We start from the raw sequence: 15,723 nt of genomic DNA, 5'->3' as shown, positions 1-15,723 counted from the left end.
GCATTCTTGGGTGATAGTGATACATTTTCAGTGATTGTTGCTACATCACTCACACTTGAAGAAGAGGAAAAGTTGCTGCATGTATTGAGGGAGCATAGAACAGCCTTGGGATGGACTATTTCTGACATAAAAGGAATAAGTCCCTCCATTTGCATGCACAAGATTTTAATGGAGGAGCTTTACAAGCCAACAATTGAGCACCAAAGAAGATTAAATCCAGCAATGAAGGAAGTAGTGAGAGCTGAAATTTTGAAACTCCTTAATGCTGGAATTATATATGCTATTTTAGATAGTTCATGGGTAAGTCCAGTGCAAGTTGTATCAAAGAAGGGTGGAATGACGGTGGTGAAAAATGAAAATAATGAGTTCATTCCTACAAGAACAGTCACGGGATGGCGTGTATGCATGGATTACCGCAAGTTGAATAAAGCAACAAGGAAGGATCATTTTCCACTTCCATTCATTGATCAGATGTTGGATCGATTGGCTGGGTACTCCTACTATTGTTTTTTGGATGGTTATTCGGGGTATAATCAGATTGCTATAGCTCCTGAAGATCAAGAGAAAACTACATTCACATGCCTCTATGGAACATTTGCTTTTAGGAGGATGCCTTTTGGAGTGTGCAACGCCCCTGCGACATTTCAACGTTGCATGATGGCTATCTTTTCTGACATGGTGGAAGATATAATGGAAGTATTCATGGATGACTTTTCAGTTTTTGGTACATCTTTTGATCATTGTTTGCATAACTTAGCTCTTGTTTTGCAGAGATGTGAAGATAAAAATCTAGTCCTAAACTGGGAGAAGTGTCATTTCATGGTTCAAGAAGGGATCGTGCTGGGCCATAGAGTGTCATCCAAAGGAATTGAGGTGGATCGAGCCAAAATTGCAACCATAGAGAAACTACCACCTCCAAAGAATGTGAAGGGAATCAGAAGTTTTCTGGGACATGCGGGATTTTATAGAAGATTTATCAAGGATTTTTCTAAACTGTCTAAACCTTTATGTAATCTTCTTGAGAAAAATTCTGCATTTGACTTTGATGTTATTTGTTTGCATGCCTTTAATGCACTCAAGGAGAACCTAATTTCAGCACCAATTGTGATTGTGCCTGATTGGAGTCAACCTTTTGAAGTTATGTGCGATGCAAGTGACTTTGCATATGGAGCAGTGTTGGGGCAAAGGCGAGACAAGCTGTTTAGAGCCATCTACTATGCAAGCCGGACATTGAATGAAGCTCACTTAAATTATACTACAACTGAGAAGGAGATGCTTGCTGTGGTATTTGCTTGTGACAAATTTTAGTCTTACCTCATTGGGACAAAGGTGATAGTGTTCACTGATCATGCAGCACTTCGCTATTTCTTTGGCAAGAAGGATGCTAAGCCAAGGCTAATTCGTTGGATCCTCCTTCTTCAAGAATTTGATTTGGAGATTCGAGATAAGAAGGGAAGTGAAAATTTAGTGGCTGACCATCTCTCTCGGTTAGAGCAAGAGGAAGAAAGACCAGATTCAGTGGTCCAAGAGGCATTCCCTGATGAGCAGTTGTTTGCATGTGAGATCAAGCTTTCGTGGTATGCTGATATTGTTAATTATCTAGCTTGTAAAGTTCTACCACCTGATCTTACTTACATCAACGTAAGAAATTTTTGCATGATGTGAATCATTATCTTTGGGATGAGTCTTTGTTGTTCAAAAGATGCCCTGATCAAATCACTAGAAGATGTGTGCCGGAAGAAGAGATGCAAGACATCCTCCATCATTGCCATTCATCATCATATGGAGGACACTTTGGAGCCACCCGTACAGCAGCTAAGGTACTTCAAAGTGGGTTCTTTTGGCCTTCCATTTTTCGTGATAGTTACACTTTGGTGAAAACTTGTGACCGGTGCCAACGTATGAGAAATATTTCAAGGCGTCATGAGTTACCATTGAAAGGTATCTTAGAAGTTGAGTTGTTTGATGTTTGGGGAATAGATTTTATGGGGCCTTTTCCTCCTTCTTTTGGTTTTGCTTATATCTTATTAGCAGTTGACTATGTGTCAAAATGGGTGGAAGCAATTGCTACAACAAAAAATGATGCAAAGGTAGTACTCAAATTTCTGCAAAAGAACATATTCACAAGATTTGGCACTCCACGAGCTATTATTAGTGATGAAGGGACTCACTTTTGCAACAAGTTGTTTGAGAATCTTCTTTCTAAATATGGTGTGAAGCACAAGATAGCACTTGCTTACCATCCTCAAACTAATGGTCACGCTGAAATTTCAAATAGAGAGATCAAGAACATCCTTGAGAAGATGGTCAAAATCAATAGAAATGATTGGGCGAAGAAGCTTGATGATGCTTTGTGGGCATACCGTACAGCCTTTAAAACACCTATCGGGATGTCTCCATATCGATTAGCTTTTGGAAAGGCATGTCATCTTCCTGTAGAGTTGGAACATAGAGCTTATTGGGCTGTAAAAGAGTTTAATTTTGATTTGAAGGCAGCAGGTGAAAAGCGACTTCTTCAATTGAATGAGATGGAAGAGTTCCAGAATGGATCTATAAAGAAAAGACGAAGAAGTGGCATGACAAACAAATTCTCAGGCGAGAGTTTGCTCCAGGACAACAAGTTTTACTCTTCAATTCACGACTCAAACTCTTTCCATGAAAGTTGAAATCAAGATGGACGGGTCCTTATACAATTCATGAAGTTTTCTCTTTTGGAGCAGTAGATTTGAAGGACAAGACTGAGAATATTTTCAGAGTTAATGGTCAGAGATTGAAGCACTACTATGGAGAGCAAATAGAGAGGAACTATGCATTTATTCCTCTTGGAGATCCTAATTGATGATCATTGAAAAGTCTGGCTGTAGACTTTAAAACAAGCGCTTATGGGAGGCAACCCATAGATCTATCTTTCTTTCTTTCATTTATTTTATTATCTTTATTTATTTAAGTTTTAATAAATTGGTTTTTGATGCAGGATTATTTAGCAAGAATAAAGAGCTGAAAAATTCTAATCTACGGAAGATTCACTATGAAACCAGGGAAGTTCTTTTATTTCTTCAATCCTTTTTACTTTTGTATTACAATGAGGACATTGTTTAGTTTAAGTTTGGGGGTGTAAACTCTTATAATCATTTGATCCTCTTGTTTTCTAAGTCTTGGGTTGTTGATGGGTTGTTTGATTCTCTTACCAAGCATGCATTGGAGTAAGATTGAATTCTCTATGACTCTGAAATTTGTGATTGAAGATGGTTTTGAGAAAAATTTTCAAAAATTTCTTTTATGTCAAGTGAAGTTTTGTGGGTACTTTGGTTTAAATCTTTGACCTTGAACACAATTGAGCACATAGTCGTTTTTCTCTTATTCCATTTTGCTTATGAAGAGAAGAAGTTGAATTAATTGAAAGAGGGAGATTCGATTTTGCTTTGCTCTAGAATCCGTTGATGGGTCCTTTAGGCGAAATCCTAGTTGAGACCAAATATCAGAGAAATGATCTAGGCATTTCTTTGGCATAACCAAAAAGCTTTCCCAGCCGTCCTAAATGTCATGCCATCATTACATGGTGTGTTTCCATAGTCAACCCCTTTGAGCCTTCATAAGCCTTTATTTATTCTTTGAACTACATAAACCATGCCAGCTCTAAGCCTGAAAAACAATGAATCTACCTTTGATAGTTTGAGAAAATACTTTGGTGGAGAGTTTCATTTAAAAGAGAAAAATTGGTTTCATGATGAATCGTATTATTTTTGCTTTGATTGATCAAAGAAGAAGAAGAAAAAGAAGAAGAAAGGAAGTGACTCAAAAAAAAAAAAAGAGAGAGAGAGAGAGAAAAGAAGAAGAAGAAGAAGAAGAAAAGAAAAAAAAAAGAAAAAGAAGTCGCTAAGCGGAGTGTGAATTAGCTCAGATTTTGTTAAGGGAATTGTTGGTTTTACATCAGTGATTACAGCAATAATAATGCCACAAGTATGAGCATATTGCCAAGAAAGAGCTATGATTTGAATCATGTGGGTTTCTCTTTTAATGTTCTTTTCACTAAGTATTTTCTCAGTTTGATTTAATTTTCCATATCCAGTTCTTTCTTAACCCTCACCCTGTGGCCTATCATTACAACTTTATTAAAGACCTTTTGATCTCTGATTTTGGTGTTGACTACATTAGTGGAGGGGATTTCTGAAAATTGGACTTATGGGGTTAAGTTTTAAGAGAATTCTTCTGATTTTGGTTGTTCTACTTTTATCTGAGTTTGCAGGTGGTTTGAGGTTAAATTGACTATATCACACACACACTCAAGGTCTTAGCTTTAGGTTGAAGTAAACGCCTAACTCTTGCTTGACAAATTGTAACATTTTTGATTGATTTTCCTGCCATCTTTGATGTTAAAAGAGTAAGATACTAGAGATGAAATCTAAATTCATAAAAGCTTGGTGAGTGATGATACTTCTCTTTCGGGTTGAATCGATATTGCCTAAACTATCATTTTTTTTTTTAGAACAAACAAAGTTGTAAGTTTGGGGGTATTTGATGACTTGCAAAATTTCATATTGCAGATTTTACAAGTTCACTCGAGCGGAAGCTTTTGGCCGCTCGAGCGAATTCAGGCAGATTCAAACGCTCGACTGCCGCTCGACAGGGAGCTCGAGCGGGTTGCTGAAAAACAAAGATCGCTCGAGTGGAGACATTGGCTGCTTGAGCGAAATCAGGCAGAGTCGAACGCTCGACGCGCACTCGACACCCCGCTCGAGCGAACATCGTATTTTGACAGATTTTAGGTTTTCTGCCGTGAGACCATATAAAAGCAATTTTTCACTCTAGAGCCGCGAGTTTTTGACTGGAGAACACTTCTTGAGAGAGAAAAACACAGTTAGAGGAATTCAATTCATCTGTTTTTGGAGACGGAATTCCAATTATTGCACGTACGTTGGAATCATACACGAGCACGGACGAGAGAAAAGCGTTGAATCGTTCCCTTGAGCTTTTGACAACGAGTTGAGGCTGTAAGGAGGATTTTTCAATGTTTATTTTCTTCTTCCCATCTTCTCAGAACAATTATGGTGAATTCGTTTATGTTGAATTCCATTTCTAGCATGAGCTAAATTTTCTTCATTCTAGGAAAACGATGTAACCTATTTCCGAACTATGCTTGATTGTCTATGCTAATTTAATGCAATTCTCTCTTTGTTTATCTGATTTATTCTGAATTTATTGCTTCTAATTAACTGGCCATTGATTAGATGATAAGTAATCTTGTGATTTGCTGTCGAAAGAGGGAATCATAGGGTAGATCTTGGATATTTCAGCATAGGTAAGTTTAGAGATCGAAAGACTTGTATGAACCTATGTAGTAATTAAATCATTAGTCTTATTGCGTTCTTGATTATTGAATTTGCATATTCTTGTGTGAATTGATAACCAAGAGTCAATTCCAATTGACTATCGAAAGAGGCTTTTGGATGAATTAGAGATTTGCTAATAGACAAAAGAGATTTAAATTAAATTAGCTGGATGAGAAAAGCATAGTGAAGAAGTAGGTGAAATCGATTTCCTAGAAGTTTTCTTCCCATTAATTTGATCTTCGAACGTCAGTGTTATTTCCTTTGCACATTTTTCTTTGAGTTGATCTAGTTTAGATTGCAACTACAAAAATCTTAGTGATTCCTCTAGATAAAATCAAGTTTAGTATAATTTTAGTATTTGGCAAACGTAAGGTACTAATCCCTGATGACGATACTCTTCTTATTACTTTACTATAAAACTACGATACTGTGCACTTGTAGTTTTGCACCGGTCAATCAATCAAAGATAAATGCGGTCTTGGAGTGGCCCAAACCAAAGACCTTGCATGATGTTAGAAGTTTCCATGGATTTGCGTCCTTCTACCACTGGTTCATCAAAAACTTTAGTACCCTGATTGCTCTATCACAGAGTGCCTCAAGGGACATGATTTCTAGTGGTCTGAGGAGGCAGATGCCAGTTTTCAATTGGTCAAGTAGAAGATGACAGAAGCACCAGTTTTGGCACTTCCTGATTTTGAAAAGGTGTTTGAGGTAAAATGTGATGCATCTGGGGTTGCCATTGGTGATGTTTTGAGTCAGGAGGGGCGCCCAATAGCTTTTTTCAATGAAAAGCTGTCGTGACCAAAGAAGAACTATTCCACCTATGACCTAGAGTTTTATGCCATAATTGAGTCCCTGAAGCATTGGCATCACTACCTAATACAGAGGGAGTTCATTCTCATCACTGATCATGAGGCCTTGAAGTACATCAATGGCCAACACAAGCTGAGTAGACGGCATGCCAAGTGGGTGGCATACTTGCAGGAGTTCACATTTGCGCTAAGACACCAAGCAGGGAGTCTGAACCGTGTTGCAAATAAACTGAGTCATCGTACGTTACTCCTCACCACCATGAGTACCAGAGTTGCAGGATTTGAGGCTTTCATTGATATGTATGCAGCAGATCCTTCCTTCGGGAGGATAATTCAGGAGGTAACTGATGGTCAATGTCATGACTTTATTTTGCATAATGGTTATCTGTTTCATGAATTATAGTTGTGCATTCCAGATTGTTCACTAAGGCAGCAGATTATTAGTGAACTTCATAACTAGGGTCACTTTGGGTGAGATAAGACATTGGCCCTGATCTCTTCTTACTATTATTGGCCCAAATTAGCCAGTGACATGGCTCATTATGTGGAGCGTTGTTATGTGTGTTAGTGGTCCAAGGGAGTTCTCACTAATGCAGGCCTGTCCTTTGCCTATTCTTGAGGCCCCTTGGTTTGATGTCAGTATGGCCTTTGTGTTGGGCTTACTTCATACCCAATGGGCCTTGAATTCTATTTTGGTTGTGGTTGACAGGTTTTCCAAGATGGCCCATTTTGTAGCTTGCAGGAAAACAATGGATGCTGCCCGGATCGCCCATCTCTCCTTTAGGGAGATTGTGCGTTTACATGGTATTCCTCAATCAATCACTTTAGATCATGACACTAAGTTCAGTCATTTTTGGAAGAGTTTGTGGGAGAAACTAGGGACACAGTTGAATTTCAGCAGCGCCTACCACCCCCAAATAGATGGTTAGACCGAGATGGCGAACCGGAGTTTAGGCAAACTTTTGAGGTGTTTGGCAAGAACTAAACCGAAACAGTGGGATTTGGCATTACCTCAAGCAGAATTTGCCTATAACAAATTGAAGAACAAAACCACAAGAATTAGCCCATTTGAGATTGTCTATGGTTAGAATGCATCCGGGGTGCTAGACTTAGCCCCTACTCCACGTGTAGGTTGTTTGAGTCCTAAGGCAGATGAGATGGCAGAACATCTTCAAGGCATCCATGAGCAGGTGAAACTAGCCATTCACGAGAGCAATGCCAAGTATAAGGTTCAGGTTGACAGTCATCGTCATCAGGTACTTTTTTATGTTGGTGATTTTGTTTGGACAGTATTAACTTGTGATCGTTTTCCTATTAGAGAGTATAATAAGCTTAAGGAGCGAAAGATTGGACCCTGTGAGATTCTGCAGAAGATCAATGATAATGCCTATAGGCTGCGTCTCCCCATCCATTTGAGGACTTATGATGTCTTTAATGTGAAATACCGAAGTCCTTGTTTTGTGGATTCCAATGAAGTTACTGTGAACTCGAGGACAAGTTCTTTCCAACCAAGGGCGACTGATGCAGGAGGATTCAAGTTAAATGATGCTGAGTTGTCAGATGGCACGTTGATGGCGCTGAGATACCTAGAGTTGGCAAATCCATTCAAAAATGGCAGGTAATCGTGATCTTTTTCTAATTGGGGCAATTTTAAGTGCGTTACGGTATTTTGGCTATAACTTTGGCTACGGGTATCAGAATTGCACATATGACCCCAATTTGAAAAGCTCTTTTTGGTGCGCACGTCATGGCCACCCAGTTATGCTCAGTGCGCATCTTTTTTTAGGTCAAAATCCACTATTTTTCCTTCCAAATCCCCATTTTTAGTTATTTTTTTTCATTTTATGGTAATATTTCATTTATCATTTAGGAAGTAATTCTGAACTCAATTTGGGCCAATTTTTTTGCAGATTACTTCTTTTGTTACGTATTTAATTTTGGCATGATTATTAGAATTTTGCTATTTTCGGTAAAATTCTGATTATGGCGACTTTCAACTATACAGCCCAGCTTGTGGGCTGATTTGCAGATTTTTTGATTTTATAATTATAAATTGACAGCAGATGTGTTTCTCTATGTTTTTTTGGGCGATTCTCTTGTGTTATTCCTTGTGAATTATCAATTGAGACTAGCCTGCAAAATAATCGCTATCCTGTCTAGCATCAGAATTCTAGACAAAGATATGATGGGAAGATTAGTCAAAGAGATGATCTTACTATATGAAGTATGCTAAGCATAAAGGGTTGTGTAGATTCCTTGTTTTGAACACTTATATGTTGTTGGGCCTTTGTTGTGATGCTAAACACTTTGATGAAAGTGTTTTGAATCCTTTGTTGTAAAGGGGGCTTTGAAATGATCAATGTTCTTTGATTGATTTAATTAAGTAATATCTGTTGTTGTTCAATATTCCAAAAGATAAATATACATATTTTCCAGGATATTCAAATCCATCCATCATTGATAGAAAAAACGGCACAAGATTTCCAAGATATTCAAGTCCATCCATCTTGGAAACTTATACATGAGAATATTCAAAGTCTTAACAAATACAAAGAGCTTCTACATACATATAGACTTTCCAAGTTTACTATGTCTATTAAAACATCGATATGACTAACATTTTCCTTTGAATAGAACCCAAGTGGATATAAGTAACCCAAAAAAAAAAAAAAAAAAAAAAACCCCACGATAATGAAATTGTTAGAATATAGGTAACTTTCAGTAGTTGCCTCTTGTGCCTCTCGACCTTTTTTCTAGTCAATGATTCAAGGTTTGGATATCCATTGTTGCTTAGATCTTGTCAACTCCAGCTTTTAATCTATCAATTGAGTGCAATAATCGTTTGATAGTTTTTTGGCAATATGATGGTATTTCAGGGTCATACCAACAGAAATATCTACAAGACTTCCCAACCTGCAAAAATCAATCCTCACTTAAATTTTGGCAAACAAGACCATCAACGAGAATAAGATATGGGGGCAAGAAGAGAAAATTTCACCCAATAGTTTCTAGAACTCCCCAGCTTTTTACTTCATGATAATCCGAACCCAGCTGCATTCTTTACAAAAGTTTTAATTCTATCTTTCGATCACTTTTTGCACATATATATATATATATATATATATGCATCTGATCCTACTTAAAATATATATATATATATATGCAGTTGATCCTTGACAGTGGGGCATCATATCATATGGCTGACAGGCATGCCTTTGGGGTGAGTTTTTTGCAGCATTTGAGATGCAGCACCGTGGTATAAAATAAAACGCTATATGAGAATCGTGCGACTAAAGTACTGAGAACAAGGAGTTTTTGGTGTATTTTGCAATTAAATCTTCTCACCTATTAATATAACAAGAAGACCCTAATGAAGCAACTGGTTGGTCTCTGCTTTTCTTGTTCGTATAATTACTCTGCTGATTTGGACACAGACATAAATGAATGATTGAGTATTGAAATTTGTTGTCCATAGAGTAACACCCTGCATGATATAATGCCAGCAAAGAACCGAATTTATGCAAGTTAATTCCTAGAATATTTACTAATCCCAATCTAGCAACCAAATCAAAGAAAGGTTAATATGCACCGACAAGGTTGATGATCATAACAGAATGTGGTGGGACGACCAAAGAAATACGTATGTCAAAGGGACAAATACAAAGAAAACAATAAAATAACTAAAAATTTTCATAACTGGGCCTAATTGTTTCCAATACTAATGCTGATTGAACGACATAGTTTTATTAAAATCTGCAAAGTTCCCACCTCTTGCAAAAATGCAATATTAGGCAAAACTGGTTGAAAAATGCTCGTCTTTACAGCCTATAGTTATTTGTTTAATACTTCTTTAGATCCACAAAATTTTGAATTGGCAAAATCAGTATCCCTACATCCAAAAAAAGTTATCAAGCATCTTCACTTTATCCAGTAAACAAAAGAAAAAAAGTCATATTCGAAACTAAAATCAGAATTGCAAGAGAAATGCTTATGCACATACTACCAACTGAGACAAGGCAAAAATAGAATTACCGAAAGGGGCAACAAGGCTACTGGTAGTGATTTTACCACAAAAAATGTCCTCGTTTTCAAATCTAGACAGCCAATGAAACCACCACGAAAATGCTAGCAAACGAAACCATAAAAAACATATGAAGAATAAACGAACAATGAAGGGGGGAATGTCACCATATGGGATTTCAGGGTGGTTAGAAGCTCAGCTGCCGCGAGAATGTCACTTATGGGAGCTCTATGCTGCGGGATGGTCCTCGTGGAGGAGCGAGCCAATGTTCGGCAACAAAAGGCGCTTGTGGAGGAGGGAGTGGTGTTCAGTGACTGGACGGCAACGGGACGTCGAGCGGAGGGAGGGCAATGGGAGAGTCTCTGATGAACACACCAAATGTGTTTTGAAAACATCCCGCAAGATTCAGCTCCTTTTCTTTCATGTGTTTTTTATTTTTATTTGACATGACACGTCAGGCGATCAAATGCAGGCGGCACTAACAGGTGGCATAGTAGCACCAATTTTTAATACCATTTAAGGTAGAGCAAAATTCAGCCAAAATGTATATAGCAAGGGGCATCTGTAAATATATGGTTTCGAGGATGAATATACCCTATTCCAGTAGTCACCTCTGGCATTGATATGACCCAACACTATTTTTCTTACGCCTTTATATGGAAGTAGTCTTGAAATTTCCAGATTTTTTGGATTTATTGTAATTGGGATGACTATTTATGGAGAATAATTTTTTCTATACAACTCGTATATGAAAGTTTCTCCCTAATACTAATATTTTTACTTGCAAAAAAGGTCCTATTGACAGCATTGGACCAGATATGCTGCACTGCTAGGGAACTAGCTGATGAATCAACTCATTATTCATAGAAAAGAATCTTTAGTTTGAAATAAAAAAAAAGAAAATATATTTACAACCTGAATTGTACAACCATCACATAATAACTTTGAAAAAAGTAAATAAAACATAAGGTCTACATGAAAAAAAATAATTTTTTAATAATAGACCACACTCTTTTTTAAAACGATTATTCAGCTTTTATGCATTTCACGGTTGTATGTAGAATTAGTCAAAAAAAAAAAAAACGAGGCTGCGCATGAAAGATCTAAACAGGGCATCTATCAAATACTTGCATTATCAATTTAAAATTAAAACAAGTGGATGTTATTTTGCAAACTTGTGGAAGAATTGCCCCAACTCTGCTTAATCTGCTACAATATACTGCGTGGATATATAAAAAGATCACCGGGAAGAAACTCACATGCATACATTCAATAAGGTTTTGACAGTCGGACAAAAACATGTATATTCAGCTCACCGAACAATCGTTGATTATAGACATTTGTTTTTCACTAAACATGATAATTTGCAATCACAAGACGGAAAAAAGCAAGCTAGTGAGACAAAATCCTGCCCTACTTTCTCAACAACAGTTCACAGTTTACCTCTAACGTAATCAACAAGGCAACGTATTCAAGCAAAAATGCAGTTTCTCTTAATTTCAATTACTGCTTCTATTACATCAAAACAACTCATAGAAGATGCAACAGTCTTATTAAAACCAACTTCACTTAACATTCCAACAGGTGCAGGCAGATACAAATGCGCTGGTTCATAAAGCAAGTAAAAATAAAATTTGAAACGGAAAACTCATCAGCATGAAACAGATGAAGTTTGTTGTTATGTTTGCTAACCATACAGCCCTAGACAATTCAAGTAAAAATAATGAGAGGAATTTAGAGAAAACAACACCCGCAGCAAAACACAATGCGGTCACAATAGAGAGTCCCTATGTTTGGCTTGTTTCAATAGCTCCTCCCGGACTCTCTTGATTTCCGCTTCCTTCTCCAGTCTCTCTCTCTGTGAAAAAAAATGAAAACAAAAAAGGAAATCAAGCTCACTACAGCAGAAAATGATGCGGATATTCTTTAAGGCTTAAACATTCATTTGTTACCTATAATAAAAAATGATGTGGATTAACATAAAAATCAGCAACCATATTTGTTTTTTGATTGTTAAACAAATTTTTATTGATCAAAAGAGTACACAAAAGCCCAAGTATACCGGACATATACAAGAGCAACACCTAAGAGTGCTAGTTTAGTGGTACAAAGAATTCATAAAAAGTCATGCCACAAAAATCAATTACAATCTACCAATGGAATAAATTATTAAAAACTAAGTTTCTAAGCTCAACCATTGACTGCTCTTAATCTTCAAAGCTTCTTTCATTCATCTCTCTCCAAATGCACCACCATGGTCACATCGGGACCATTTTACATATTGATGCAATTTCAGAGTTGCTGAATGCCTCTCCAAGAAGCAAGGAGGTTGCTTACCCTTCTCTGCATCACCCAAGCTAGTCCCAACTGAGCGAAGACTTCATTCTACAAAGTCATGCCAACCTTACAATGAAATAGTAGATGGTCCACGGACTGTACGCCCTTCTTGCACATATAACACCAATCCATGATCATGATTCGATGTTTTTTTAAGTTGTCTAGAGTGAGGTGAGGATCTTCTCCAAAGAAGCCGTCCATATAAAAAATGCTACATTTAGAGGTGCCTTTGTCTTCCAATTGCTCTTCCATAAGAATGGATTCGTGTTGCGCATGGTCATGGCTTGGTATGAAGAGCGGACTATAAATATTCGTTTCTTAGAGGGGCACCAAAAAATCTTGTCTTCCATCCCCTTGATTAAAGGGTGGAATACACAATGTCAAAGAATGCTGAAAAAAAATTTAAGCCTGAGAGGAGCACCAAAAAACCTTGTCTTCCATCCCCTTGTTTTTTTTATGGCATCGTTTCTTAGAGGAGCACCAAAAATTCTTGTCTTTTATGGCGACCTGGAACTACTTCATTCTCTAGCAAAATTCTGCCTCTTCTTACCCGAAGAGGAGCCTACCTCAAAACTATTTTCTCACTCAACAATAGTGGCCAACTCGACCAACCTCTGAAAATTTTGGATTTGCAAGCAAGCAACCTGTTTACAAATCTGTTGGCGCAACCCTTCTTGAAAATGTTCTGCGCGCATCTCCTCAGTGGCTATTAGATGGGTTGCAAATCGCCCGACCTCCATAAACTTCCGGGCATACTGCTTGACAGTCATAGCTCCTAGAACCAAGTTATTGAATTCCCATGCTTTCTGTCGCCTCACAGAAACAGGGAAGAAATGGTCATCGAACTCTTTCTTGAAGCGCTGCCAAGACACAGCTACAAACGATCCCAACTCAATTCCCAAGAGTTCCTGCTTGGTCTTCCACCGAGCAGCTGCTTCACCTTGCAACGGCTAACTCACATACAACACCTTCTGGGCGTCCATGCAACCACAAACTTCGAATGTCCTTTCTATATCTTCAATCCACCTCCCAGCCCAAAGTTAATCCTCTTCAACCGTGAAGACGGGTCATATGCGCTAAAAAGTACTCATAGGTGCTCCCGGCTCAGACCACCCTATTCTAATCTCCTTATGGCGGCCGAAAATCCTGTTAAAGGAACTCTGTCATCCAATTTAATGCCCTGGGCATGGCGGAGTTCACATCGCCTTGCGGCAACTCATCCTCAAGTTCACCAGTCGGCCTTCTCGGTCATACCATCTTCCTGCCATAGCGTAACCCTTAACCTCATTTTTAACTCAAAATAAAATGCAATATAATATAATAAAATAACTTAAAATAAAACAAAACGACATAAAATAAAATAAAGCAAAGAAAATAAAATAACATAACATAATTCAAATAAAATAATTTCAAAACAATTTCAAATTAAAGCTTTAAAAAATTCTAGTACTAGGCATACGAGACGTGGTTTTACCCATAGCCAAACCGCTCTGATATCACTCGTGGCTCCCCCGCCTTTACATACATGGGAGTCAGGGGCGCCACAAGATCAGAGCTGCACACAAAAGCGTGGTGGGCCCCTAACCCACAGGATGCCCACAAACTCCAAAGTCGCCTTAGGTTGTCCTTTGGATTTTAGTGGAAGAATAGTTGAGGGGGATTTGATTGTGTTCAAATTACTCAGATTCGACATTATTCTTGGAATGGATTGGTTGTATCGGTATTCTGCAAGCATCAATTGGAGTTTGTGGGAAGCAAGTTGAAGGCAAGATCGGCAGTTATATCTGCAATTCAAGCAAAGAGACATAGCTAGTAGGGCAGACGCCTTTTTGGTTCGAGTGGTGTCTACGCCATCTGAGAAGAAGTCTATAGTTGAAATCCCAGTTGTGGAAGAATTACCTGATGTATTCGTGGATGATTTGTCTGGGTTGCCTCCAGTTCGCAAGTTGGAGTTTGCTATTGATTTGGAACCTACAGAGACTCCTGTACACAAGGCTCTCTACCGTATGACACAGGCCTAGTTGCAAGAGTTGAAAACTTAGTTTCAAAAATTGGTAGGGGTTTATTCAGCCTAGTACACCTTGGGGAGTGCTGGTGTTGTTTGTTAAGAATAAGGATTGTGAATTCTGGTTGGAAAAAGTTAGATTTCTTGGACATGATTTCCCGAGTTGGTGTGGCCGTAGATCCTAATAAGGTGGAAGCTGTGCATCCTTCGACGGTGCATGAGATTTGGAGTTTCTTGGGACTTGTCAAGTATTATCGAAGATTTGTGGAAGGATTTTCTTGATTATCCGAACCTCTTACTGCTTTGACTAGGAAAAATACTGAGTTTGTTTGGATAGACAGGTGCGAGAGAAGTTTTCAAGAGTTGAAGTAGAGGCTAACAACTGTGATTGAGCTGAAATATTGCATGTTTTAGCTATTTAAAACCAATGTATTTTAAATTTTTCGTGACACTATTATTGGTTTTAGATAAAAAAAAAAATGATTAATAAGCATAAATACGAGTTGTGATTCTTAATTGATTGATATCATGTTTATGCTTAATTATCATTTAATGAGACAATATTTCCTCACATATATAGTCTGTTTTTGATAATTTATTTTTTTGAGTGTTATTTCTTTCTTCTTATTTTCAGTTTAAATAAAATTCAAAAGAGATCCGGTTGGAACTTATGATCAAAAATGCATACTAATTGAGAGGAAGCTTGGCAACTGAAAAAGAAGACACAAAATGAAGAATCAATGGTTATTTTCTCCCTTTGATCATTCATGATGCATGTGACTCATGGTTGAACAAAACTCACGGAGGCTTGAAATTTTGGTGGTGCAACATTAAAGTCATACAAAGAATTGACATGTGCTGAAAAAAGGAAGGAAGTGAGGTGCCTTAGTGTTGTGCTGGAAAGTAAAGAGAAAGCAACCGGTGGGTGTTTGTATTTTTGCTGCAGCCGATCGGTGCATGAGTTTGGAGCTGGTGAGACGTGTAGAATGAGGGACCAGTTGTTGTGTATATTCGGTGCATGACTTGCTGGAGTTGTGCTGGAATGATGGACTAACTGGTGGGTGCAAAGATTGTGTATATTCGGTGCATGATTTGCTGGAATTGTGCTGGTGCATGATCTGCTGAAATTGTGCTGGAAAGAGGGACCGGTGGGTGCAAAAGTTGAAAGAAGAAAGGCTGTGGAATAAAATGATAGGAGAGTAGATGAGTGTGTATGAA

The 15,723-nt window shown here is 38.0% G+C and overlaps 2 protein-coding genes across 9 annotated transcripts in view; both read right to left on the bottom strand.

Annotated features, from left to right (window-relative positions):
* Window positions 1–8,570: 8,570 nt before the first annotated feature.
* On the bottom strand, window positions 8,571–10,932 carry LOC122279325. 2 transcript variants are annotated; one of them, XM_043089889.1, is made up of 3 exons: window positions 10,331–10,932; window positions 9,488–9,561; window positions 8,571–9,055 (listed from the first exon to the last, which is right to left on the bottom strand). In XM_043089889.1, exons 1-3 carry the CDS (start codon window positions 10,556–10,558, stop codon window positions 8,956–8,958), a joined length of 402 nt encoding a protein of 133 aa, XP_042945823.1. In that variant the 5' UTR covers window positions 10,559–10,932; the 3' UTR covers window positions 8,571–8,955. The 2 variants fall into 2 exon arrangements, with proteins under 2 accessions (XP_042945823.1, XP_042945824.1); XM_043089890.1 differs by having other exon boundaries at window positions 9,488–9,558; window positions 10,331–10,926.
* A 701-nt stretch (window positions 10,933–11,633) lies between these two features.
* LOC122279326 overlaps window positions 11,634–15,723 on the bottom strand; it is a 35,976-nt gene continuing 31,886 nt past the window's right edge. For 6 of the 7 annotated variants that reach the window (XM_043089892.1, XM_043089895.1, XM_043089891.1 and 3 more), the window contains one exon: window positions 11,634–12,021. In XM_043089892.1, the coding sequence (XP_042945826.1) occupies window positions 11,967–12,021 (55 nt within the window). In that variant the 3' untranslated portion in view covers window positions 11,634–11,966. Of the gene's footprint in view, window positions 13,762–15,723 lie in introns of all 7 variants that reach the window. The other variant, XM_043089898.1, reaches the window with a different exon arrangement.

Source organism: Carya illinoinensis, chromosome 10 (assembly GCF_018687715.1).
Source record: "Carya illinoinensis cultivar Pawnee chromosome 10, C.illinoinensisPawnee_v1, whole genome shotgun sequence".
NCBI lineage: Eukaryota > Viridiplantae > Streptophyta > Magnoliopsida > Fagales > Juglandaceae > Carya > Carya illinoinensis.
The sequence above is the reverse complement of the archived record's forward strand: the minus strand, read 5'-3'. Positions and strand labels throughout refer to the sequence as shown.

Bases quoted from the DNA above. Each gene is read 5' to 3' on its own strand.
- LOC122279325 (XM_043089889.1), bottom strand. From the start codon at position 10,558: ATGTTTTCAAAACACATTTGGTGTGTTCATCAGAGACTCTCCCATTGC. The intron at 9,562-10,330 runs GTGACATTCCCC...TGTCCAAATCAG, and splicing joins CCACCCTGAAATCCCATATG to CAGAGTAATTATACGAACAA. The intron at 9,056-9,487 runs GTGAGAAGATTT...TGATTTTTGCAG, and splicing joins TCTTCTTGTTATATTAATAG to GTTGGGAAGTCTTGTAGATA.